At 35.7% G+C, this 24,455-nt stretch overlaps 4 protein-coding genes and 1 non-coding gene across 5 annotated transcripts; 1 reads left to right on the top strand and 4 right to left on the bottom strand.

Annotated features, from left to right (window-relative positions):
• Positions 1-381: 381 nt before the first annotated feature.
• On the top strand, positions 382-452 carry Trnad-guc. The gene has a single exon. It is a non-coding gene; the product is annotated as a tRNA-Asp (tRNA).
• A 1,221-nt stretch (positions 453-1,673) lies between these two features.
• Positions 1,674-5,018, bottom strand: LOC108595955 (odorant receptor 56a). The gene is made up of 6 exons (XM_017981242.1): positions 4,712-5,018; positions 3,342-3,772; positions 3,078-3,281; positions 2,919-3,020; positions 2,017-2,169; positions 1,674-1,953 (listed from the first exon to the last, which is right to left on the bottom strand). Exons 1-6 carry the CDS (start codon positions 5,016-5,018, stop codon positions 1,897-1,899), a joined length of 1,254 nt encoding a protein of 417 aa, XP_017836731.1. The 3' UTR covers positions 1,674-1,896.
• A 14,528-nt stretch (positions 5,019-19,546) lies between these two features.
• LOC108595827 (general odorant-binding protein 56h) lies at positions 19,547-20,090 on the bottom strand. Its single transcript, XM_017981118.2, has 2 exons — positions 20,023-20,090; positions 19,547-19,970 (listed from the first exon to the last, which is right to left on the bottom strand). The coding sequence occupies exons 1-2, from the start codon at positions 20,077-20,079 to the stop codon at positions 19,635-19,637; spliced, it is 393 nt and encodes a 130-aa protein (XP_017836607.1). The 5' UTR covers positions 20,080-20,090; the 3' UTR covers positions 19,547-19,634.
• Positions 20,091-20,236: 146 nt separating this feature from the next.
• On the bottom strand, positions 20,237-20,723 carry LOC108595838 (general odorant-binding protein 56h). Its single transcript, XM_017981129.1, has 2 exons — positions 20,659-20,723; positions 20,237-20,605 (listed from the first exon to the last, which is right to left on the bottom strand). Exons 1-2 carry the CDS (start codon positions 20,704-20,706, stop codon positions 20,258-20,260), a joined length of 396 nt encoding a protein of 131 aa, XP_017836618.1. The 5' UTR covers positions 20,707-20,723; the 3' UTR covers positions 20,237-20,257.
• Positions 20,724-21,974: 1,251 nt separating this feature from the next.
• On the bottom strand, positions 21,975-22,519 carry LOC108595696 (general odorant-binding protein 56h-like). The gene is made up of 2 exons (XM_017980979.1): positions 22,446-22,519; positions 21,975-22,379 (listed from the first exon to the last, which is right to left on the bottom strand). The coding sequence occupies exons 1-2, from the start codon at positions 22,500-22,502 to the stop codon at positions 22,029-22,031; spliced, it is 408 nt and encodes a 135-aa protein (XP_017836468.1). The 5' UTR covers positions 22,503-22,519; the 3' UTR covers positions 21,975-22,028.
• Between the last annotated feature and the right edge of the window lie 1,936 nt (positions 22,520-24,455).

Below are 24,455 nucleotides of genomic sequence, written 5' to 3'. Positions count from 1 at the left end.
TCATTTTTTCTATTGTACGCAAGACATTGTTGGCTTGTAATATTACATGTGTGCGAATTTTAATTTTTTTTGCAAAGAGGGTGACTCTTTGGAGGGTTGACTAGACCGCATACACAAATATGCACAAATATTGAGTGCATGGCATTCATTGTGTTTAATGAACATCCATTACTCGTGCGTTATGTAACGTCATAAATAATCGCAAGACGTGCAGCGCGGCGCCATAAAAAATTTGCCAATATTGCTAGAAATAAACCCGCAACAGATGGCAACAATTGGTTCAGCTTCAGGTCAAATTTGAAGTAGTTTTGAATTGTGTGTGATTCGCTTTGCTTTGAGCGCGCAGCGGAAAACTGAGTTTTGGCTGCTCGTTGTCAACAATCCTCGATAGTATAGTGGTTAGTATCCCCGCCTGTCACGCGGGAGCACCGGGTTCAATTCCCGTCGGGGAAGACGATTGTGTAACAATTTTTTATTTTATTTTAATTTTTTTAACCCATTTTTATTTGCATAAAAACTTGATACTATCGAAAACATCGGTAGTTTGGACTATGACTATCGAAAACATCGAATAGGACCCTATCGAAGTTTTTACAGCTCTATGATGAATACAACATTTTATTTCTTTCGTTATTTAAATTTCTTTATTAATTTTAGATATTATGGAATCTAATGTTCAATTTTTAAATTTTTTTAGTACACTGACATATTTTAAAACTAACGTCCATTCTTTTAATTTTTTCTGTTATTGCCTTTTACTATAAATTGTTATATATTTGTTTTAAAATTATAAAATAAATTAAAATTATATTAAAAAATGCTGCTTATTATTTTTTATATTTATATATAAATAATGCATAATACTTTGTAAGGTTATTTTTGCTGTTGTCATAAATCACATTTATTAGTTTAATTTTAAAAAGTAGTAAAACAAATGTTGCTGTTGCTGCATTCCTAATTTTGTGGCACTGCTGACATTAAACAAATGTTTGGACATTTCCTTTTGGACATTTTCTATTTTGTAAACATCAACAGCTCTTTTTTCATAGATAGCTATCTCTAGTCGCTAGTTCCAACCCTTTGCGCCGCAGTTGGCACCCCCTTCGGCACTACCTGCCCGCCTGCTGTTGCAACCCATTAATACTCATTAGTAACTGCAGTTTTTTGTGTTTTTCTTTTGTGTGTGTGTGTGAGTGTGTGTGACAGACAGACAGACAGACACACTTTCCGCGTGTGCCTTTTATCAGCCATTTAGCCACTTTGTGTAATCCCCGGGTCGCAACAACAACCGCAACAATATGCGTGTTTATTATTGTTGCTTTGAGTGCGTTGCGGCTGATTCGTATTGTCTCTAGCCATATACTCTTAATATTATTAAAAAATACACCCAAGGGCACAACAATTTGGCTGCTGCTTGTCTAGTTTGCTGTTTAGTGGTTGAATTTCGAGCGTTTCCAATAGTACAAGTGCTGCAAGCAGACGCATAAATTCGTTTTCGGTACGCTTCAAAGCCCTAGACAATTAGAAAAAATGCGCTGGGTGGCAGAAACTTTTTTTTTATGGCCATTCAAGAAATACAATATATAACAATATAGCTTACAATGCGACTGACGTGACGTATTTTTTATATATAAACATATATATATTTATTTGTTGCTCTTGCTGCTGCTGCTGCTGCGTTTGAAAAGTGATAAATGATGTTGGGTTGTTACTGCCATTGGCTTTTGAGTAGCAGGCATCACGTTTATTTGCGCTGTAAAATGGTTTAGCATGCTGTCTTTCTATTGCGATTTTTCTACTTTTTGCGTTGGCGCGGCAAATGAATTGCCAGCCATGTTAGCTGTCATGTTAGCCAAACGAGTTGACAAGCGCAACGGCAACAACAGTCAAGCAGCTCTAGTACTTTTGTGTGCTACGCAAGATATTGAAGTAACTGTAAGCGCCACGCATTATCTATTCGAAAAAAAAGAGAAGCAAATTCAACGCAATCAGTTGCCAAGTTGTGTGTTCACTTACGTCTAGAAATGTGCGCAGATTCAAATCCACGAGCAGTGCACGCATCACCAAAGGTCGCTGGGCATCCATCATGATGAACTGCAGCATCTTCTGCACTGGCAGGCCAAAGGTATACCAATTGCAATCATAGATGGCAAACTGCAATTCATTTTGCTAGAAAAATAGCCAAACATTAAATATGGAGTGAAGCTTCAAATTGAATGCAGCCAACTTTGTTATACACTTTGATCAGCATATAAACAATATCGCTTATCAAGTTTGCGACTCAAGTTGTATAAAGCCAACTTTTATATACACTTTAAGCAAAAGTTCAAAGACAGCCTGAGTTTAATGTTGGACGTGCCAACACTAATACATCTCATACTTTGGCAAAGCAAAAGTTCGACGTGACTAATTTTCATATACACTTTAACTAAAAAAAGCAATATTTTTGATCAAAGCAAGCAAAAGTTTAAAATTGGAGACTTCCAACTCTAATGTACACTTCAACTAAAAAATACTAGCAATATTTTTTACACTTTTTGCTTTAAAGTGCATCCAACTTTAGAGCATAATTTAACAAAAATACTAGCAACATTTCACGCATTTATAGTTGGATGCAACCAACCTTAATATGCACTTTAGCTAAAGTATATGAAATATTTATTGCGTTAATATTTCTCGCATTTTTTTAACTTGAAAGTTTTCTAATATTTCAAATATTGCTCGCATTTGTTTTTAGCTTGAATGTTTTCTATGTTTTTGATTATAAATTCTAATCTAATAATCAGAAACTTAACTACAGAGCTAGTTCAAAAGGTTTGGCAGCCTAACGGACAACGTTACATGCGCCTGCTTAACTTTGCTATACCCTATTATTTCTTTTTATGTCAAAGTGTATCAGCTACGCAATCGATACGCACACATTCAACTATGAGAGTAGCATGCCAGTGATAAAGCCATAAGATTCCTGCCATAACAAATAGATAGATAAATATAAAGAAATAATCTATTTTGCTGGGCATCTGAAAGCAAAGAGAATATTATAAAGAAATGGTATAAAGCATACGAAAGCAACTTACGCCCATCATCAAGGCAAAGAGCAGAAAGCACATGAGCACTGAAAATATTATAAAGTCGGCCATAACCGGGACACATATAAGCTGCTGAATCTGATGCACAAACGAGCGGATTTGCTGCTGCTCCTCCACGAACGTGGCGCAGAGTTTCAAGCGCCAATAGTTGAGCTCGGCGGGCTTGATGCGACGACTCGTCAGACGTTGCACCTGCGGCAAAGTAACGAAAGTTAATGTTATGAACCCAAAGTAGCACCAAAGTGTACGCACATTCATTTGACGCACTCGCCTGTTGAGCAACTGCTGCTTGAACGTCACATACTTCATCAGGCAGGAGACGAAGGTATGCCAAAGTGGAATTGTGCTAACGCCCAGGAAAAGCGCGTACCAGGGACCCAAGTAGCCAATTATAAAATTATCGCACAGCTGGCCAAACGGATACAGCTTATAGAGCAAAATGGGCTGCGCCTCGCCGCGCCGCACCGCCGCCGAATTGAAGACAGTCTGCGGCAAGAATATGGTGCGATAAATGCAGTCCAGCCAGGCCAAAAGCCCGGCCACCACCGACGGCACCCACAGCAGCAAAGTGATGCTGCGCACATAGCGCTGCGTGCTCAGCAGCAGCTCCAGCTCCTGTGCGTCCGCCTGCAGCATCAAGCGCTGCAAATCGGCGTGCGCGCCACGCAGCATGACCACCACACCTAAGTAGGCCGCAAATTCATAAACAAGTGCAGATGCATTCAAAATGGGCGAAGCCAACTTTTATATACACTATACTATTTATATTGAAAACTAAAATATGCATAATTCCTTAAATATTTATCTGATCCAGTTTGACCCACTTTACTGTCTATATTGAAAATTTATATATAAATAATTCCCTAAATATTTATCTGACCCAGTTTGACGCCCTATTGTCTATATTAAAAACATAAATAATTCACTAAATATTTAACTGATCGTTATCGTATATCCGACAATAATATGACAAAAAACATTATTTTTTTTTAAGATTTTTGCGTTAACTATTTTGGGTGTATATAGCTTTTTTTTTGATTTGTTGTGAAGGTGGTTCGGACAGCTTGGAAGCATCTGTATACTAAATTTGGTAGCACTAGCTCGTATACTCTCTGAGTTCTTGTTGTTCAAACAGACGGACGAGCAGTCAAACGAACGAATATGGCTATATCGACACAGTTTGTGTATCTGATCAAGTATTTATACTCTATGGGGTCACGTCTCTGTGAATATCTGTATCTGTCAATAACATGACAAAAAAAAGCATCATTTATTTCAGATATTTCTGTTAAATATTGTGGGTGTATATAGTTTTTCTTCGACTTGTTGTGGAGCACCTGCGGACAGTTTAGGAGCATCTACATACCAAATTTGATAGCTCTAGCTCGTATAGTCTCAAAGTTCTCGTTGCTCAAACAGACGGACAGACAGATGGACAGACGCACATGCTTATATCGACGCCAGTTTGTCTTGCTGATCAAGGTTGCATACCCTTTATGCAGATCACATAACGTCTCCTACCCGTTACATACATTTGCACAACTTGAGCATACCCTTTCGCATGTTTTGTAAAATTGTCAAAGTGTATAATAAGCCAGCTTTACCCAGTTATTAATACTTACGCTCTCGTTGCGCAAACGCATTCATTGTGGCTATGGAGACGGCAAAGTACTGCACCGCTGTGGCCCAGTTGGTGGCGCCGTCGCTGAGCTGCTCATAGCTGAGGGCGAGCACGTTGCGCGTAAACATCAGTGCACAGCTCAGCCAAATCGATGCGGTAAAGACGCAGCAGCGCACTAATGCCAGCCCTGGCTGCCGCTGCTCCTCACTTGCCACATAGCCGTACAATTGAAAGCAGCGCAGGTGTATGCGAAAGATTGGATTCTCGAACAATTCGGGCGTTAGCAGCAGCTCCTTCACCTTGAACATGGCTTGCAGTCAGTCAGTAAGTTAGTTAGTAAGTTAGTTAACTGTTGTGGCCGCGTAAGGCGTTTACCTCTTTTATAGACCGTTATGCTTGCATCGCCTATTTAAGTGCTAAGTGGACTGCAATTTGAATTTCTAAGGTGCTGAAAATTGTCTGCAATTTAGCCACAGTTTAATTGCCGTCATTAGAGCCAAATATATTCCCAAGCGGGTAACTTGCATTTGGCTAAACAACAAACTTGCTGACATCACAAGCCAAAACGTCTTGCAATATTTCATTAAAAATATTGTTCATCAAAATTGGAATTAAGTAGCAATCGTAAGATTAAAAATACTATCTTTAAAATATTTTATAGCATCAAAGGCTTAAATAAGTTATAGATCTCTCGAAAGATTTTAAACTAAAGCCTCTTAAATTTTATTTAAGTTATAGCATCATACATTTGGTCTTAGGAAGTTTAAATTTGTATATAAAATTTGTATGCCAAATAAAAATATTTTGCACAGCTTACAAAATAATTAGGAGCATATTCACTTTTTTAATTAAAATTTTCAATATTTGGCAATCTGTGAGTTGCTACTGATCGAATTTAAAAATACATTCGTCTTGCTTTTGGGCCGTTTTGGCCAAGTGTATTTAATTTCACAGTTAATGCTGTACCAAAAACAAAATTAAAATTATATTTCAAAATTAAATTAATGACTCAATGACAATTAGTTTCGTGTTTTTTTATTTGTCGAGCAATAACGCGTGAGCAATAATGCGGCATTGTGTGAGAATTTTAAAAATAATTGAATAAAATTAAAAATAATCCGTTTTCGTGCTTGATGATTTGTATAACTTTTAAATATTTTCCTATGTAATAATAAATAAAGCAAACATAAGCTTGTGACTAATAAATAAAAATGCTTTGTTCAGAAAAATTTCAGATTTCAAGTTAGTTCAGCAATATTTTAAATTGTTTCTTACCGTAAGTATTAGTAATTAAATAAATATTTCAGATAATAATTTTGACTATTATTTTGCAAGAATAATTGAATTCATTTTTAGTGTTAATTTAATGCTAACGCTTCTGATGCATATAAATATATTGTTTTGTTTAATTTCATTCAGCCTAAGTTTTCAGATCTTAGATTTGTTTATGAGCAGAATTCAGTTGATATATTTATAAATTAGTTTATGTTACTTATTTTCAAGCTTATATGCATATAGATATAAATTTAAATATTTATATATGCTGGCAGTTTATACGTTTGGCTGCCAAGTGTGATGTTTTATTTATATCTTGGCTATTTTAAAACAATTTTGTATGCCAGCGGGCACGCAATAAATTCATATCAAATTCATATATGTTACATTCGCTGTTTATGCGCTACCTACATAGTCGATATTCACATTGATAATATCGTGTGAATGGCGTTGACATTTGCATTTGCAATTTGAGAACTGTGCAGTTGTCAACTTAACAAACAAATAAATGTAGCAACAAAATTGATAATTTATAAATAGTTTGCGAGGGTCAGCAAAGTGAGTGTGAGTGTGTGTGTGTGTGTGAGTTATGAATATTAACATTTGGCAAATGACTGTTGCAACTTGAAGTGAAACAAAAGTTGATTTTGTTGGAATACATTTGACACTTTGGGTATGTCAAAGTGTACAAAGGGCAACTCTTTTGCATTAGCTGATTACGTTTAGCCCTTGGGCGCAGCAGGCAACTTACTTTTAGCAGAGACTGTCGAAAAACATGTCAAAAAAGTTCATAAAGTTAAATTTGCGACTAACGAAATTTAGCTCACATGCTAAAACTGTTTGGTATAAGAATTTTGTTTAGCTTTAGTGAAAAGTTGAGCACACATGCTCGCACTCGCTCTCACTCTCACACTCGCGCTGTCTCACTCGCTTGTTAAGTTGATAGTGAGAGAGAGTGCAGCTTGTAAATCTAATTCAAAGTTAAGCACAACATTTTAAAACGAAATGCGTATGCGAATGCGAATTCGAAGTGGCAACAAATTGTCATAGTGAGTACCTGAGCTTGGCCAATTTGTTGATTGGCTTGTCAAGTGCTACGAGTATTTGCCACAGCCGAAAGCTACTTGAGCTGTTTTGCTTTGAGCACGCTAATGGCATTACATGAAATCAGATGCTGCTCAGCAGCAGAAGCAGCAGCAGCAGCAGTCGAAAGAGTTGCATGCTGCATGCTAACAACGGATATTGTAGTCCTGGCAATATGTGAGGTCGCTGCTACTCTATGTCGTCTATATCACAATTTGCATTTAATATCCTTGTGTGAATAATTTACAAATGCAATAAACGTAAATGCGTTCACTGTTTGGTGCTCGGCTAGGCAAATGCACTCAGACCGAGACCGAAACTCGCTCTCATGCAACAACAGCTCTTGCCACACAGACAGACAGACTGACTGTACGCATATTTGTATGTTGCATGTTGGCAACTGCTGTCTGTTTGTGTTTGCAAATGTGTAAATGCATTCGCCCCTCTCTCTCTTTAGCTCGCTAGCTGTCTTTGTCTGTTTGTCTGGCGTGAAATTTGCTGCAAGCAATAAGCCTGTAAGGATATTGAAAGTCACTCGTTGCTGCTATTTACTTATGCATTTGTTTCTCTCTATCGAACACACACACACGCACATGCACACACATGCACATTGCTCGTCTCTGCCTTTGGCTCGGGCGCTTTTCACGCTACATTTGCTGTTTTGGGCTTTGCAGCCCATGCCCAGCCCAGTAATCGGATATTAGTTGGCTTTAGTTATTGTTATGGCATATTTATTGCCAGTATGAATGGCAAGCGATAGTGCATGCACTCCCATTCGGCACTCGTTCTCTGTCTCTTTGTGCTAAGTGTTAACTATGCGTATACACAATACATACGTATACGCAATTTGTTGTGCAAGCTGCAAAGACGTGTGCAATTTCTGCGGTTTTGACTTTTGTGTGGGATTTGCGGTCAACAACAACTTGCTCTCTAACTTTGCAATTGTTTATTGCCAGCTGTACGTATTGGCCGAGCAATGGAATTCCAATATATATGGCGTTTAACTTCAGTTGGTACAAAGCACAAGTAAATGCCAAAGGCGAAGGGCTGCCTGGCTGAGGGGGGGTGCTGGTATTGTAAAAAACCAAAGGCAATAAGTTAAGTTGCTTTGTGTTTGCTTTTGATGTTGTTGAAGTATTTACGAGCATGTGTTTTTAATTACTTTAAGTGATAAATAAGTTAGATATGTCAGTTAGAGGATGGGGGGAAAAAGTTCCACGCGCAACGCTACTTGGACTTATACTTAAAGCAGAAATTAACTTACGAAGTTAGCAAGTTCAATATAACAAACGTTATTTGATTTTGCGGTATTTATACAATAAAGCTTGTCAAGATTAAAACTATTTTAAGTTATATACGTTTGTAGTGAGTTTTGAAACAATATACGATAATAAATTGCTGTACGTTATACATTTTATATGTATTGAAGCTTACGATATTGCAGATTCATATGTGATACATTTAGAGAAAAGCTAAAAATAAATAAATTGCTTTACAATCTATATTTATAACATAGTGAAGCTTACGATATTACTGATACATATAAACAAGAGTGAAAAAGAGAAAGAGAGAAAGAGGGAGAGAGAGAGATTTAGATATTTGAAGTTATGCTTTTCAAATTTAGATATTTTTAATTTACGATATATGCAGTTACGATATTGCATTTTACGACATTCAAAAAAGTATGAGATAAATTGGTATAAAAGCAAAATGATTTAGTTATTTGAAGTCACTCTATTCAAATTTTGAATATTTTAATTTAAGATATGCTAGCCAACGATATATGCAGTTACGATATTTAAAAAAGTATAGGATAAATTGGGATAGAAGCGAAAAATAAATTTATTGCTTTACAATCTAAATCTAAATCATTGTGAAGCTTACGATATTGGAGATCCATGTAAGAAAGCTTGGGAGAGAGAGAGAGAGGGACTTAGATATTTGAAGTGACGATATTGTAATTTAGAATATTTTAATTTACTATATTCTAGTCAACGATATTGAATTTTACGATATTCAAAAAGTATATTATTCCTTTTAATAATCTACTCATTTAAAATGTTAATTTACCTAATTATTATTATTGTGCATGCGATATACTTGTTAAAACCTTCGACTATATACCCTATATGTTGGTTAAGAGTCCTTTTAGTGAAGCCTTCAAGGCTCATTAGCCGCGTGTAGACAAAGTTTCTGTGGCTCGGCATAAGTTGCCATGAAATATTGTTATATTTAACCTTAAATCAAGTGTTTGAAAAGTTCATAAACTTAAAGCAGCAGACGTACTGGCTCTGGGGCAGAGTCTTCTTCGTCTGCTTCTTCTTCGTCGTCGGGGAGAGAGCGAGAGCTTTGGTGGTTTGGGTGGTGCACGCTCGGTTGACGGGGCGCCAACCAGGCACTAAATTGTTTACACGCAATTTCATCAAAACAATAAATCATGCAGTTGTAACGGCACAACAAAGGCGGCGACAACGCCAACGTCCGTCGCTGGCGACGTGACGTCAAGTTGACATTTGGTGAAAATCAAATCAAAAGCATTTTTCCGCACAGCGGAAATAGCAAAAGTAGCACAAGCACCAGCAGAAGCAGCAGCAAAAGCAGCAGCAGCACTCGAGCTTTAGCTTGGCTTTACTTCAAGTCAAACTTGGCAAACATACATTTATAACTAACTGTAGAGTGTGGGTGGCGCACCCACAAGCACATACCCACATGCCATAGGTATGTGTGTGTACGTGTCGCTGGCAATAAACTTGACGGCCATAGTCATCAATCCTGCAGGCCAAAGACTCGACGGGCAGAGGGCGAACGCAAAAGAAACTTCGCTAGCAACGATTTTCAGCGATTTTCTTCTTTTGACTGCGCATTTTTATTTAATTTATAAGTATAACATTTAATATTAATTATACGCCATGTAAGCGCATTGAAAACGCCAAGCGCTTAAGTAAAGCAAAGTATTTTGTGTACTTCATATTGAAACGCGCGTTGCAGTCGCGCTTTTCATTTCATTCATTTCATGAACTATGCATGTTTATTTGCACTGCAGCCGACCACAATGACCAGCGCACAAAGCCCAGTCAGCCCAACCAGGAGCCAGTCCAGTCAGTTCTACAATACACTTGGCGTAGTGGGCGCGGCACAGTGGGCGGGGTGCGGCAGCTGAAATAGCAGCAGCAAATTTCGTTTGCCTTAACCCTTTTCATTTGTACTCTGGCCCCATAGAGCACAGAGAGCGCATAAAAATAACTTAAAAAGTAAACAAAGAGAAATAAAAAAATTATTTTTTTCTTGCAAACTTTTTAATACACTTGAAATAATTTTATTTTATTTTTAGATGTAAGGTGAACGGGTATATAAAAATTATGCTTCAATAAACAATATTATTTTTATTTTTTGTTAGCAGTTTTCTTATTTTTTGTATGAAAATATTTAAATTAAATAAAAAATATTTGATAGATTATTTGTGTTTACTTAAATTTATTTAAAATTTTTTAACGCTTGCATTTAGATAGAATTAAATGTATATTATATTTTAATACAAAATTACTTTCGGCATAGTTAAAAATTTTAAAAATATTTTTTATAATTAATAATCATTTTACTTATGTAAATATTTTTTATTTTTATTTATTTATTTAATTTCTAAATATTTAAGTGGTTACAATAAAAATGTAAAATAATAATTTATAATATTGAAACACTTTGCCTAAGTATTTACATATATTATTTTATTTCAAAGTTATAATTTATTTTTACGCAAGTATTTAAATTGTTTGTTGGCTATTTAATTTTATTATAAAACTAACTTTAATATAATTTTATTTGCATATCTTAAATTAGTTTTTCAACAATATCGGGCGACTCTTGGAGCAAGAGCATTTAAACAAATGAAAGAACAAGCGTAAAACGACGCGCTCAAGTAAAATGCCATAATGTTTAAATTGTGGCTGGTTGCTGACTACCACAAGCTCACACACACTAACACACACACACACACACACACACACACACCCACACACTTGTGCCCACGAGTGAAATAAAAAAAATCAGCACAGCAGAGTTTTTATTTGCATTAAGAAATTATAATTATGGCAGCTGCTTGCCTGCTGCTGGTTACTTGTTTTTATCAGCTTTCGGGGTTACTTTCGCCCCACCCCCCTCGCTAGCCAAGCCACGCTCTCGACGCCAGCAGACAAAGTACAGGCGCTGACTGCGTGGGGTGCGCGCACTTTTTTAATTGAAAAGTGCAAAATAATGTTAAAGAAAAGTAAAAAGTAGTCACGGCGCAAAGTATGCGCCAAGTATATGCCCCTCCCCCTAAACTGCCCCCGCTCATACCAACATTCCATATACCGACTCGTGATCCCGAGAGGCATGTGGCAGTGTTTATACTCGGCATTGTGTGTATGGCAGGCAGCTGAATGCAGTTGAGCTTCTTTTTTTTTTTTATTTTCAGCACGCCGAGGGGTCAGAGCAGTTGGGCGGGGGCGAAAGGTTTGTTTTGGCTGCTGGTGGGTCGCTGTCCTGCCATTGCCCATAGCTGGGAGCATTATAAAGCATAATTCTCTGACTTACAACTGAAATGAAAATGAGACTTGGGAAGTTTTAGCCAGCGGCTATCTTAAGACTTTCCTAGCTGTAAAGCACATTCACCTATTTTATGACAGTCGCTAAAATACGAACTTAAAGCAACAGAATAAATGAAAGAAGCCAAGAAATTCAAGGGATAAAGCAATGGGGTAATGCAATATATTAATTAATAATTAATAATGCAATACATTAATTAATAAATAAATCAAACGCATTTCTTTAATGATTCAAAAAGAGGAAATTCCTATAAAAATAAGAAAACAAAAAATAAATTCCCAAAAAATTAAAATTTTATACTCGGGATTTTAAGTCAATAATTTATAATTATTTTTTAATAGTAGTCATCTTAGGCATTAAGTTCTTTAAGTAAAAAATAATAATTGTACAAAGCCATTAACTTTTTTTGAGGATTGTGAGCTTTAAGCTCTCAAAATATTCTAAATATGTTTTTTTTTATTATTTATATTTTTTAAATATTTTTTATATATTTACTTATAATTTGAATCGCTTAAGCAACAATTGAACTAAATTATTTTAGGATTGTGAGTTGTAAGCTCTCAAAATATTCTAAATATGTTTTTTTTTATTTTTATATTTTTTATATATTTACTTATAATTTTAATTACAACAATTTTCCATTTATAAAATCATCCGGAGTAAATATTAACTTTTTATAAATATATCCTTTCACTACAAAACATAAAATAATACTTAAAGAACTATTTTTACATCTTATGCATAATAATTACATTGCTTTAATAAAAGCATTGCCTTGTTTATATTAAAATTAAATGATTTAACTATTTTGCTATTCCCAATACTAATTTGCAATAGTTCATAATAAAGCACAAAAACATTAAATGTATAGTAATTTTCACAAGTATCTCTTTGTACAATGTACATATTTATCTACTCCATTTGCTATAATATGTGCACATAGCCAAAGATAATATATCATTCCAAGGCGCCACAGCAAATTTCTGTTGTGTTGATCAATAGCACTTCGCCTAAAAGTATGCAACAGAAAAGAAATACGCAGTGCTTGTAAAATTTGTGCTTGTTTTTTTTCTTTCTTTTTTGCGTTTTACTTATACAGAATTTGTTTGTGTGTTTGCTGGCTTTTAGTTTAGTTGGGGCTGCTGCTGCTGGTGACATCAATTGTTATTGTTGGGCAAACAAAAGCCATTGGCAAATTCAAATACATTTGCCTATCAGCAGACAGCATATACACATATATATATATATACTTATATGTATGTGAGTAGTAAGATGCGTATGTCGAGCAAGATAAAACAGCATTGAAGATTGATGGTTTGCCAGTCTAAATGATGCCTGATTGAGTATGTGTGTGTGTGTGTGTGCGTGTGTGTGTTTGAAGTATTCACACACTCTCCTGACAATACTTTGTACCTTTAAGTGTCATTTTGTGTTCTCGACACGCAGTTTTGGGCAAAAAGTTTGTTGATGTTCCAGACACGCTCTGCAGCTGACGCTGAGTGTGATAAATGTTGACAAGTTCTGTAGGCCAATTTGCTAACGAAAGCTAAAGCTGTAGCTGTAGCTGTAGCTTCAACTAACTAACAGGGCGCCTCTCTCGTTATGCTTTTAAGCACGGTTACGCCCAGCTCTAGTTTTGAGTTCTAGCTGCTGCCAGCGATCATCAATTGTGCGCACAATTAGCTCCTCGGGTCACAAGCTGTAAAATCTGTTGCAACATCTTGAGCTTATTTCACAGTTGACTTGAGCTTGAGCTACAGCTACAGCTTCAGCTCTGACTTCAGCTTTTGTTGCTAACGGTTTGCGTTCTGCTCACTTTGGCTTCTTGACTTTGGGCCCCGCAGCGTTTGTCGTAATTTTCGCGCCATCAATTTGAAATTATTCCAACAGCACGCTGGCTGATCTCAGTTGCTCCTCCTCCGCCACTCTCTTTTGCTTTGCTTTGCGAATTACATGCTTCATTTTGCAACAATCTCAATAGTGCAGGTAAACGAGCAGTCGCTGCTTTGCATAAGTAGCGCAAATGTTATGCATTTTAAGTGAAATGCATTTGATGACCATGGAGCGCTGCTCGCTCTGCCTGCGAGTGTAATAAGTGACGTAATTATCGATAAATGGATAAATGTGTTCATCCACTTACCGTTACGCTTGCCATCCAATTACACGAGAGCGTGAAATATTCCACCTTGCACTGCATTAGATAGCATTGCATTCTAATATGACGTCATTTCCAGCTTAATGCTAATGCGCTGCCGACGACCGAGCGAAATGCATTTTATACTATAAACATCAGTTTAATGACAATTCCAAACTTTGCTAATTGCTCTACACTAATTTAAATTGACATATTTTTAACCCATATGTGAAATCGATTTCTGTTTCTAATTTCGGATTTTGAAACTCGGCTTGATGAATTAAATTTTAATGATTAAAATAAATAATAGTTTTAGTTTTATAGTAAAGTTTTAGCTTAATATGTTTCTTATTTTTGAACTTACAAGAATCTGCGATAGAATAATGTTAAAAAGTCTTAAACCACTTGTAAGATTAAAACATTTTGGAACATTTCGATGCTTAAATAATTAAATTGACTTTAAATGTCTGTTGTCAGCTTTTGTCAAATAATTTACATATTGTTTTATCTTCTATATCTGTAATGTAATTTGTTCACATTATATGGAACTATATGTCAGATATTATGCTTAGCTTTAATTCATTATAAGTTTATATTACCGAGTGTCTACTGTACTTAACGCTCACAGTTAAATGCCAAAACGCTTGTCAGTTTTTTTCACCCTTTGCTTTTAACCATCAACTGAAGCTGAAAACCACGTACTGTAACTGCAATGGACATTTCGCATAGCTTTGGCCTATGCCAAAAATACGTGCAAGACTTTGAGCAATGTTTTTATCAAACAAGCTCAGACTGCTGCAAGTGAACCCCTTTTTTAGACCCGGTACATAAAAATGTACAGTTGGTTTCATAAATGTAGTCAAAATATTATAGCTGTTTATTTTGTATTAGGCGGCAGAGTCTGAGTCGTTATAGAGCTATGTATGTTTGTATTTTTGCCTGTATGAGCGCCAAGATTTCAGCTATCGTAAGAGCTAGAGACACCAATCCTGGTACATAGGTGCGTTTATATCTTAAGCAAATCTAGCTTAGCTTAGAATTTTGAAATTTTTGACCTTGCCTCAATATTTTAAGAATAACAGTAGCAGGCAGCGTTATTAAGTTATAAACTAGCATTTTGGATATGCAAGGCTGATTATCATAGTAATATATGCTGTTCATATAGACTTGATGGAAAATTAAGAACATAAGTTCTTAAGGTAACAACATTGTAACGAAAATTGTAGCTGCAAATTCTGAAATTCCCAAGTTTGCAACCTGAAATGGCTCAAAGCGTTTGTATATAATAAATAATAAAATCTTTTTCGATTCCTTCTTTGTAGCTAATGTAGCGGGTATCATAATGTCGGCTGTGCCCAACTTTGCGCATATTTTTTTTGAAGCGTTTGAGCTAAGGCATTGACACTCAACTCTATCAAGCTGCCATAGAAAGGAGCACAGTGTGGCACGCGCTTTTGTGCACAGAAATATGCAATTGAAATGTTAAATAAATAAAGGCGTAAATACTTGAAGGGCGGGGCGAAAGCAACAGCAACAAATGCTGTGCGCTGCGCTGACTTTATGTGTAAATAAAAATATATAACAAGTTAGCAGTAAAGTTGGATGCACACAACTTTTAATGCACTTTGTTAACTTTTGCAGGAAATACAATTCAGCAAATGGAAAGTTGTAAGCCTCCAAACTTACTCAACCAATTGAACTGCTAGTTGCAGCATGGATCGAGTAAATAGTTAAGCTAAAGTGTATCGAGTTTAAGAAATGCTAATCTGGTATAAATATATATCTTCTTGATCTAGATCTAGAGAGATTTAAAGATTGCTAGAGATTGTCGTTGCTATTACAGACTCAATCGACTCCAGCTGCACACATTTCCCCAAGCTTAATATACCCCTTCGCACTTTTAATGAATTTATGTACATCAAAGTGTGTGAAAAGTGCGGAAGAGCGCTAGAGTGAGCGAGGGCACGTTATGCATTCCATAACTTTGGCGCTTGTCGTCAGACGTTGACGTTCGAATGAATGAATGAAAATATGCAGGCAACGTGATTCACTGGGACGCGGCGCCGTCGCCATATTGTTGGCATTTACTGTATAAAGGGTGAACAGAGGGGGTGGGGTGGAGGATGTGTAACGTAACCGTTGGCAATGCCATTTTCAGCAGCAGCAGCGGTGTTACCTCTTTACGGTTAACGTTAACTCAGCAACAACAACAACAACAAGTGGAACAATCAGAGCAAAGCTGGTAAATATTCGCATTTGCTTGCTTGGTATTTTCTGTCGAGTTCAGCGTAAATTCATTCATTTCCACTTGAATTTACAATTATGCGAAACTGTTGTTGAATGGGTTTTGTTGTTGACTTGCTAGAGCTTGGGTGTTATTTTTTTCCCCCTTTTTTTTATTTGGCAAGGAGCTGGCTGGCTGGCTGGTTGGCTTACCTTGCCCGATTTTGTTGCTTGGTTTCGTTTATGCATATTTCCTGCTTTTTGCCATTGGCAGCGGCAACAACTTTGCCATTTAGCTTTTAATAAACAGTATGTGTGTGTGTAAGTGTGAGCCAGAAGATGACTGCAAGCTCTAGCAATTGTCAACTGCAGCTGCTCCTGCTCCAGCTCCAGCTCCATCAGCTACTGCTGCAAGGATGTGCTGCTCAGCTCTGCAGCTTTGTCAGGTTGCCAAGCGTAAGCTTGTTGCCAAGGTTACCAAATACTCTCTGCATGTGTGTGTGTGTTTGAGCATAGGTATCCATAATGGGATTTGTTTGTGAACGCAACTGGAATGTAATTAAGTTTATGAGGTGTGCATAGAGTAGCTGTCAAGGGCGATTAAATACAAATTCTGCGCATACATTCACACACATATATATATATATATTGACGCATATTTATGTTTTATGTAAAATAGACAGACATGCAGTCTTTAGAATTTTGAGCTATTTAGACAAAAGTGTGAACCATACAGTTGGCTCAATGTTTGCAAATTTTATGCTTGAGCGCTCATAAAAAAGTAAAGCAAAAAATTCTTTTCTTTGCTAAAAAAAATAATAAATTTGAATTTAATTTTAATTTTTTACTAACAATTAGTACCTGCTTTAATAACTGAGTGAATGCAAATGATCTCTTATATTCTATTCTTAAAGCATTACTCCTATCTTTGCATAATCTTTATAAATATTGTTAAAACAAAAGCATCCTTATCTTATAAATATCTATCAAATTGCATTCTAAATTGATTCATATGTTTAAGTAATAGTAAAAATATTAGTTAACAGCCTGTTAAACATATTAATGTAATAGCATAAAAGAACTCTGTCAACATATTAATGAAAGACTACAAATATTTTTTTAACATTTGAAACAATTAAAAACGATTATCACCATATGACATATTCTAAGTTTGGAATAACATATTAAAGTTAACAACATGTCATATTGCTGTGAATATATAACAAAGTATTTATGCTTATATTTTTAAACAAGCCCTAAAATGTGTTGAAGCTAAAAATATAAATTAAGAATTCATTTAACTTTTTTTATTGCACAATATACTGCTAACTAACAGCCTGTCGAAAATCAATTGAATTCAAAACTCTTTTCAAAAATTTAATAAATAAAGAAGTTTCTTAAGCGTTCAAAAATGTTTGGTGTTTGGTATTATTAGGATAGGTTAACAATATAATATGCCATGATCTTAGCTTAAGTTACATTACTCTAATTGATTTCAAAAATGAACATTTATGTCTTGAAGGCTTTAGAAACATTTTGTAATCTATTTTTTATTGCTAACCAACAGTTTTTAGCCTTGACCCTTGATAGGACTATGAACTAGACTTAGATTTCAATCAGCCGAAACTTTTGGAAAACTTGTACAATTTCGGGCATTGTTATACTTTATTTACATAACAATCAGCGTCTGCAGCTAATCAACCTACTGCTTATTGAAATAGCGAAGGAAACTTGCAAAAACTCGAGTGGCAGCGCACTTGAGCAGTTGGCAATGCAATTCAATGTCATATCCTTGAAAGCTAAAAAACAGACCGCATACATGGCAAAAAGAGAGGGAGAGAGAGAGAGCGAGTGAGAGAGAGGAAGTAGAAATGTTAGGCAAACTAAAGTTTTGTTATTGAAAGTTCATCGACGAATGCGCAACAGCAGCCAAAGTCTCAACGGTGTTGCAAACAGTAGCCGGCTTAGGTCTTGCCACATGCTGCATGCCACATGGAATTGCAGCCAGGCTGGCTGACTGACTTGGCTTGCGGCTGCTTACAGCCCATTTCCTTCATCAACATCATCAACATATATATTTTGCCCTTTTTCTCAGCATTTTCAATTTCTTTTGTATATGCAATGCCACATTGTAAGCGAAGAGCGCTGCGCTGGGCTCTCGACTAATTTCCTTGGCTCTGCGACGGCATATCCTGCAGGACGACTGTTGTCTGCTTAGCCAGCCTGCCAGCCAGCCAGTCAGTCAGCCAGGCATTTGTATGTGGCGAATGCGTTTGTTGCTTGTTTGCATTTTTATTTGTATTTCATTTTCAATTGACTGCCGGGTCGAGCAGGACGAGGACGACAACAACCAATGATGATGTTCATGATGATGGCGACGCCAAGCTGCAGGGCTACTTCTACTTCTACTTCTACTACTGCTGCTACCTGTGCTTTTGTGTATTTGAGGCCATTCATCAGAGTTATTTACTTTTTAACGAGTTGATTTCATTCAATTTGTTTGCCTAGGCTACCAGTGGCTATTACCAGCTCCAGTTCGCCCAGCTCCAGCTCCAGCTCCAGCTCAAAAGGGTTGCCGACTTTGCTGCAATTGCGACAACTTTAAGCGGGGCAGCACTTTAAGCTAAATGCTGTGCTCTGCCTTTTGGGCGTTTGTTTGGTTTCAATAAATATTTTTGCAATGCACAAATTAAAAATTCTTAGAAAATGCCAGCGGCGCCACAAGCAGCGCGCCCATGTCTATTTATCAAAAAACTTTCTTGCCCTTTTAGCCTGTGATAACAAACAGCGGGCTAACAACAACAACAACAGCAGCAACAGGAAGTACATGGGCGTAGTCAGTTATTGATATAGAGGAGACAAACAATTTCATTTAATATAAAGTAAAAGCAATGTGAACAAAACTTATTGTGAGTTGTAAAAACTTATGAATTTATTAAAAAAATGGAAGTGAAAAATGACAGAAGTCTATGTAGAGCTGGATTGACGGAAAAAAAGCAAAAAGCTAGATTCTAAATTTGCGTCAAAATTCATGTGAAAACCTACAAAAAATGTCGCTGAGTTTTGAAATCAAAATTAATGAGAAATGTAATGTAAATTTCATTATTTTCATAAATTATTTTCATAAATTTCATTATGAAGACATTTGATTAATATTTAAATAAGCTAGATTTCAAGCTATATGCTATTTCCAAAACTATTTCATTTTCAAAAAAGCTAGATCTAGCTTTTAAGAAGCTAATATGGCGGCACTGGAGCTATGCTATTCTATATTAAACTCAAATACTTAGCAAATAAACTTGTCTTAGTAACTTATTGTTAGTATTTTACTAACTGTGCTGCTCTCTTAGCGCTCCCTGCCGCCTACGCCCCTGAACAATTCAACTTATAATAATAAGAATGTGATGGGTAAGTCGATTCGATTGAAATTGTTGCCTGTGGCTATGATTTTATGAGCCACTGTACTCAGTTTGAACAGCGTGGGCGCCATAATTAAATTGCTGGCATTTTACAACAGTTTACACACAATTTTGTATATTTAGCCATAAATAGCTAGAGAAATTGAAATAATTTATTTATTGCAAGCCACAACATTTTATTGTTAAGCAGCTTTTAGCCAACATTACTACCAAGTATGCTGCTCTATGCAGACGAGCATATTGAATGCCCTATCACATGCATTGGCGCCCGCAATTTGACTGCAGTCGGCCAAGGACTTGCGCAGCTCGCCATTCAAATAGGGATCGGGAAAGCTTTTGAGTATCACCTCGCCCAGCAGCGCGCCGTTTCTATCGATGTAGCCCAATTTCTCCAGCACGCATTTGGTCACACACTTGATGTTAGGGCTAACGCTGTTCAGGGCTACGTAGCTGTTTTTCAGCAGCAGAATCTCATCGCCATTTACAGCATGCACAGTCATGCAGCTGTTGAGCAGCTCAGGCCCTTCAATGCTCGGCACAGCCTGCAGCAAAATTTGTGTTCAACATAAGTCTGACGCTTTTAGTGTAACTTACTTGCAGCGCTGCCAGCAGCGTACTCAGCAGCAATATTTGGGCTAAGATAAACTTCATTTTGGCCAAGCTAGCAGTATACTAATTTCTAAGTCAAGCAGCGTCGACGTTTTTATAGCCGCGCATTAGTCAAGCTAAGCGACAACTTTGACTTGCTGCAGCTTAATTTAAATGTTAATTTTGATTTGTCAATAATTAGCCACTTTAAGTATTGCTTGCATTAGTTTATTACTATAGCTTACATCTGCGTTATCGTAGCTGCATTCGCTATAAAGCACATTGTAATTTTGTAAGCCGTGTCGCAGCCATCGTCGCCCTTGAGCTCGCCGCACAGCTCCAGCGCCTTGGCCAAGATTTTCGCTTCTTTTGCATCATCCTGCCTGGCCAGCATTTCCTCCTGCAGCAAATTGCCAGCATCATCCATATAGTTGTACTTGAGAAACAAACACTGCAGGCCGCACTTGAAATTATCCTGCACCTGATCGGGCGCCATGTCGCTCAGTTGCAGTGCATCCAAATCCTCATCTGTTATGCCATTCTCCGCCATGCACTCGGCAATGAAATCTGCATCCTCTGCATCATCTGCCTTCACAACAAAACTCTAAATTTATTGCCTCTAATAACATTTGGGGGGCTTACCAAGATTTGCAGCACAAATAGCAAAATTAAACCCAAGGCTGCCTTCATTTCAGTTTAGTTGCGAGTCGACTAATGCACTTAGCAATTGTCTAATTTATTTTATAGTCTGACTAACTCTTTGATTTCATCAGCCATGAATTCTCAATGTCTCTGTCAATGTCAATGCAGCTTACCTATTGCAAAATCGTGGCTGTTGCAATTAATTAACAACATGCAGCCTTTGCTGATAAAGTCAGACAGTGCAGTCTCGCTAAGTGCAACGCTGAGCTTGCCAAATGTTGAGTTGTATAAAAATAGTAGGAATTTTGTACCACATTTTCAAAACCGTTTTTCTGTATATATGTATTATATGTATAAGCGGATCCCACGAACTTTCCCTCGCCACAATTTGATGACTTCATATAAACCCAGAGTAATGTTAATGGTTATTCAAATTTTACAGTAATTTATTTACACTGCTCTGTATGTTAACATTGCTGAAAACGTTAACAGACTGTATACGTTAACAGTGAGTCCAGCTGTTGAGGCGCTAAAGACTTTTCCGCAAGGTTTTTCAAAAATTATATTACAAACCAAATCGTTCTCTAAAACTTCTCATACCTTACTATATATCTAATATTTTATACATATATATATCTATACATATTTTGCACCATTTATATACAAATATAAATATATATTCTAAATAACATTTTACCAAAGTAGAAAATTTACAAATAATTTTTTTTAATTTTTGTTATTTTTTATATATTCTTTTTTTTAAATTTTTTTTTTTCAAAGGGCTAACAATTAGTTTAAATTAAGGGTTAGTGGAGTTTGGGCTTTGGCAGCAGAGGCCTTCAGCTCGGTTTTTACAATAATAAATAATAATTTAATATACAAAAATTAGAGTGAATAATTTCTAAAATTATTCTAGTTGGGCATGCATTAGGTGTAACAAGCTTCATGTTTATTTTTTATCTATTGTTATTATATCTTATAATTATACAGGGTGTTGAATTTTAAAGTCTGCATTAGATTTTGTATGAGTTGAATTTCATACAATTTTTTTTCACACTTACTAAATGAAAATTATAGCATATAATATTTTTTAGCTTTTAACATTTTATACTATTATTATAAAAATGTATTTTTATATTTATTTAAACGCAGAAATTATTTTCTATGCTACAAATGTTTGCTTTAATATTTCATATATAAAAGTTCATCGCTTTGCATTTTATACAAAATCTTTAAATCACATTAAACTTGACATTAATATTTAAATAAAAGCTGCTTCTTCTTTGGCGTGCATTCAAAAAAGATATATATTTTTATTGAATAAATTTCAATACTAAACTATATTTATTTCCTTGAGAGCTGTTGAATTTTTACATGTTCATAATTTCTTGGTGGTTCTTGAACAGGCACATTGAAATCTGATAGGCCGTATCGCAGGGATTAGCGCCCTTGGTATCGCCACAAGTAGCCAGAGCCTTCTCTACCTTGGGCTTCATAGCCGGCTCAATGGGGAATTGCATTATAGCGTCCTTCAGCAACATGCCCTTGTCATCCATGAATCCAAATTTGGCAAACAGACACTGCGAGCCGCATTTCATGTTATCCTTGGCATCCTCGAGCTTAGTGGCGCCCGATTTCAAGTCATCGATATCCTTTTCCGTAATGCCGTTCTCAGTCATACAGTCCTTCCAGATCTTTTCAGCATCCTGTCCCGGATCGGCCTGCAGTAAAATAAATGTATTTCAATTATTTTTGAATGTATTTTGAAATTTATAAAGCTCGCTTGCCAAAATTAGCGCCATGCAGCAGCTAAGCAACAATGTTAAGCCTACAATGATCTTCATTTTAGTTTAATTTTTAGTTGACTAATGCATTTGCTTGCAGCAATTGCATTAATTTATATAGTTTGCTTTAGATTTGATAAATTCATTGAGCTTTTGTTTTGGTTACGCTGACTGATTGCTCAGTGTCATTGTCAATGGCAGTCGCACTCGCTTTTCAGCGCACACACAACTTTGTTACACACTTTAATTTAAATAAAACATATTAGAAAAAGAAATTAGTATGGTAAATAGTTTTGTTTTATTTCACTTTTGTTTATTTTAAAATTTAGTATTATATTTCTTTGTTTTCTTTTTTATACACTTTTATATAATTTATAAGTATTATAAAATTCAATTAGTAAGTTAAATAACATTAGTTAACATTTTTAACTAAAGTCTATATTTTTTTCTATATTTCCTTTTGCTGCCACAAACTTTATTCAATTAGAAATGTTCAGAAAAATAAATTTGAAAAATTTAAATATTTATTTTGATGTTATCTAAATATTGTTATACATATTTACTGAATAAAAAATGATATCGTGTTGATTCGTAGGGTAATTAATTTTATTTTATATTTTTGTATCTATTTTTTTATTATTTTTTATTCTATCTAAATGCCTTTATTTAATTAAAATTGTTGTGCAATAAACTAATGAGTTTTATTTCGTATGTTTAATTTATATTTAATATATTATTGGTATGTAACTAACTAAACATATCTGCTGAATTAAAAATTAAATTTTATTGTATATTTTTTATATTTATTAAATTTTTGCGCAATAAACTAATGAATTTTATTTCATATTTTTAATTTATATTTAATATATTATTTGATTTATTCTGTTGCTTTTAGCTCTGTCCATAGGCCATGTACTCTCTCACCTTTAGTTAAAGTGCTAGCTCAATTTGTAATTAATTTAGTGCACACAAATTAGTTGCACAATTATTTAGATTTTAATTAATGTCTGGTTATTAGGCTAATATGCATTATTTTATAATTATTGCTGCGCTGCAATTAACAAACATCCAACAAATTTTCAACTTGTGCACTTTGTTTGCTATAAACAATAAAGAAAAAAGTAGATTATGCTTGTTGTTGTTTGCCATGCGTAATAATTAATAGCAATTGTTTTATATGCTTATTTATAATTATTTGTGCGCATAATTTTGATAAAATTTAAATGCAATTTTATAGACTGATTTGAATGATTGTGAACTTGATGAGCTCGGCTGTGTGTGTGTGTGCAACATTCATTTGCAGCTTACAAACACGCTGAAGCGTTAATTGAAATCCTTTTAGATTAATTACGAAAATTGTGCAAAACGAGGGCAGCGCAAAAGTTTTAGCCAGCTGCTTGCTTCGCCAGTTGCGGTTGTAGTTGGCAAAACAAACTAATTTACTAAATTACTATTTAGTAAGGCCCCCCTTTGTGCGGCACACACACACCCACACATTTATATATATGTATACAAAGGTCATTTTGTTGGTGCGGCTTTGAAGTTGCGCTTTGAAATGCGCCAAAGGACATTTAACAAATAGCATAGCTTTGTGCTTTATATGTATAAGTGTGTATATGTGTATGTGTGTGTACAACCACACAAATACATTACATTGGCCTTGCAAAACATCAAAGCATTGCGAGCTTTCCAGTTGACTTCATCAGTAGATTGTGTGAAGTATGCCAAAAATATGTGTGTTGTGAACTGTCCAACAAAAAAAAATACTTTTTCCAATTTTTTTTTGCTACTACACACACACACACACACACACACACATGCATAGTTGGCTTACTTGCAGCAATCGCTTTAAGCATTGCCATAAAATCGAGCACTTTGGGCTCGAAGTTGCTTTTGGCGCGGCACGTGCTTGGGTTAAGGCGTTTACACTTTTTATTTCCATTCAAGAGTAAAATAATATTGGCCAAGGCTTTTAAAACACACCAATTTTACATGCACTTTCAGTTTAATTGG

Source organism: Drosophila busckii, chromosome 2R, assembly GCF_011750605.1.
Source record: "Drosophila busckii strain San Diego stock center, stock number 13000-0081.31 chromosome 2R, ASM1175060v1, whole genome shotgun sequence".
Taxonomy (NCBI): domain Eukaryota; kingdom Metazoa; phylum Arthropoda; class Insecta; order Diptera; family Drosophilidae; genus Drosophila; species Drosophila busckii.
Note: the sequence above shows the minus strand (reverse complement) of the source record. Positions and strands in the feature narration are given on the sequence as shown.

Coding starts and splice junctions, on each gene's coding strand:
- LOC108595838 (XM_017981129.1), bottom strand. CDS start 20,706: ATGAAGGCAGCCTTGGGTTTAATTTTGCTATTTGTGCTGCAAATCTTG. Junction 20,606..20,658: donor TATTTGTGCTGCAAATCTTG/GTAAGCCCCCCA, acceptor TTTGTTGTGAAG/GCAGATGATGCAGAGGATGC.
- LOC108595955 (XM_017981242.1), bottom strand. CDS start 5,018: ATGTTCAAGGTGAAGGAGCTGCTGCTAACGCCCGAATTGTTCGAGAAT. Junction 3,021..3,077: donor TCTTTGCCTTGATGATGGGC/GTAAGTTGCTTT, acceptor CTTTGCTTTCAG/ATGCCCAGCAAAATAGATTA. Junction 1,954..2,016: donor ATCTGCGCACATTTCTAGAC/GTAAGTGAACAC, acceptor TTTTTCGAATAG/ATAATGCGTGGCGCTTACAG.
- LOC108595696 (XM_017980979.1), bottom strand. CDS start 22,502: ATGAAGATCATTGTAGGCTTAACATTGTTGCTTAGCTGCTGCATGGCG. Junction 22,380..22,445: donor GCTGCATGGCGCTAATTTTG/GCAAGCGAGCTT, acceptor ATTTTACTGCAG/GCCGATCCGGGACAGGATGC.
- LOC108595827 (XM_017981118.2), bottom strand. CDS start 20,079: ATGAAGTTTATCTTAGCCCAAATATTGCTGCTGAGTACGCTGCTGGCA. Junction 19,971..20,022: donor CGCTGCTGGCAGCGCTGCAA/GTAAGTTACACT, acceptor ATTTTGCTGCAG/GCTGTGCCGAGCATTGAAGG.